The 2,216-nt window shown below is 38.4% G+C and overlaps 1 protein-coding gene across 1 annotated transcript; it reads left to right on the top strand.

Annotated features, from left to right (window-relative positions):
* Positions 1-236: 236 nt before the first annotated feature.
* LOC127080812 (uncharacterized) lies at positions 237-2,216 on the top strand. Its single transcript, XM_051021106.1, has one exon. The coding sequence runs from the start codon at positions 237-239 to the stop codon at positions 2,214-2,216; it is 1,980 nt and encodes a 659-aa protein (XP_050877063.1).

Here is a 2,216-nt window from a genome sequence, read left to right as displayed (position 1 = left end):
AGAGGGCTTTGAAATAACCTATTTGTAAATCTGAGGGAGGGATAAGGTGTCCGTGTATAAATTGCAAGTGTCTCAAGATAAGAACACCAACTAATGTTAGACTTCACTTGTATCGAGATGGATTTCAACCAGACTATTGGATTTGGACTCAACATGGAGAAGTAGAGCTCAATGTTAATACAAGGAATGATTCAAATAGTAGTGAGCATGTGCATCATGATGACCAAATTGAGGCAATGAATCAGATGGTGTATGATGCTTTTAGGCCTTATGGAGTATTCTCTCACGTGAATGATAACATAGAAGTTGAGGAATATACGGAGGATGAGTTTCCCAACGAAGATGCCAAACGATTTTATGATAAGTTGATATCTTTCAACAAGCCCATTTATGAGGGAGCTACCCAATCAATATTATCAATATCTACTCAAGAGATTCTTAAAATTAGGTCTAATTGGCATGTTCCACAAAAAGGTTTAGATTTTGTTGCACAAATGCTTAAAAGTGTATGTCCAGTTCAAAAATGCTTGCCCGAGAACTATTACCAAGCGACACAGTTGGTATCTAAGTTAGGGCTAAAGGTTGAGAAGATTGATTGTTGTAAGAATGGTTGTATGTTATATTACAAGGATGATAGCAAGCTATCAGAGTGCAAAATTTGTAATGCTCCTAGGTTCATTCCTTGCAAGACTGGCATGGTAAAGTATAAAGATATCCCAGTAAAGAGAATGTTTTACTTCCCAATCATTCCCAGATTACAAAGATTGTATGCATCAACTGAGTCGGCAACTGAAATGAGATGGAATCACATGAACAAAAATAGTTCCAACATCCTTCGCCACCCGTCAGATGGAAAAGCATGGAAACATTTTGATAGTGTATATCCTGACTTTTCTAGGGAACCCAGAAATGTAAGGTTGGGTCTGTGTTCAGATGGTTTTACTCCTTACATTCAAGCGTCTGCTTCTCCATACTCATGTTGGCCAATAATAGTTACTCCGTATAATCTCCCCCCTGAAATGTGCATGACCAAACCATACTTGTTTTTGGCATGCCTCATACCCGGACCTAAAAACCCTAAATTAAAGATAGATGTCTACTTGCAACCATTGATTGATGATCTACATCGATTGTGGTCCAATGGAATATTGACCTATGATATATCTACAAAACAAAACTTCATCATGAAAGCCTGCTTGATGTGGACAATTAATGATTTTCCAGCCTATGGTATGTTATCTGGATGGGGAACACAAGGTAAATTGGCATGCCCTCATTGTATGGAACACACTGATGCTTTCACCTTGAAAAGTGGCCATAAGAATTCCTGGTTTGACTGTCATCGTTGTTTCTTGCCATCTAATCACTCCTTCAGAAGGAGTAAAAGAAGTTTCCTAAAAAATAGGGTTGTGACCAATGAGCCACCTCCCATTTCCACAGGGAAAGATATATGGGCGGTAATAAGTAATTTTCCAAAAGTTACTGAAATTGGATGGGAGGCGAAATGGAAAGAATTCGAAGGGTATGGAGTGGATCACAATTGGAAAAAGCGAAGTATTTTTTGGGATCTCCCATATTGGAAGGATAACTTGTTAAGGCATAACCTCGATGTGATGCACATAGAAAAAAATGTCTTCGATAATATATTTAATACTGTCATGAATGTTAAGGACAAAACAAAGGATAATGAAAAGGCAAGAGAATACTTGGCTAAATTATGCTTTCGCGAGGACTTGGAGCTCCAACCCTTAGAAAATGGAAAGAATGGTAAACCAAAGGCTAGTTACACTCTAACCAAATCTGAAGCCAAGTTGGTCTGTAAATGGCTTAAGGAATTGAGAATGCCAGATGGATATGCTTCAAACCTCAGTAGCTGTGCCAATGTAGAAAAGGGTACGGTGCATGGGATGAAGAGCCATGATTGTCATGTTTTCATGGAATGTTTACTCCCAATTGCATTCCATTCATTGCCAGATTTGGTTTGGAAACCATTAACTGAGCTAAGTCGATTCTTTAAAGATCTTTGTTGCAATACATTAAGGATGGACGACTTAGTTAAGTTGGATGAGAATATTCCAATTATCATATGCAAGTTGGAAAGGATTTTTCCACCAGGTTTCTTTGACTCAATGGAGCATCTTCCAATCCATCTTGCCAAAGAAGCAATTCTAGGTGGTCCAGTACAGTACCGATGGATGTATCCATTCGAAAGGTAA

Source organism: Lathyrus oleraceus, chromosome 5, assembly GCF_024323335.1.
Source record: "Lathyrus oleraceus cultivar Zhongwan6 chromosome 5, CAAS_Psat_ZW6_1.0, whole genome shotgun sequence".
NCBI classification, from domain to species: domain Eukaryota; kingdom Viridiplantae; phylum Streptophyta; class Magnoliopsida; order Fabales; family Fabaceae; genus Lathyrus; species Lathyrus oleraceus.
This window is presented reverse-complemented; position numbering and strand designations above follow the sequence as displayed.

Coding starts and splice junctions, on each gene's coding strand:
- LOC127080812 (XM_051021106.1), top strand. CDS start 237: ATGAATCAGATGGTGTATGATGCTTTTAGGCCTTATGGAGTATTCTCT.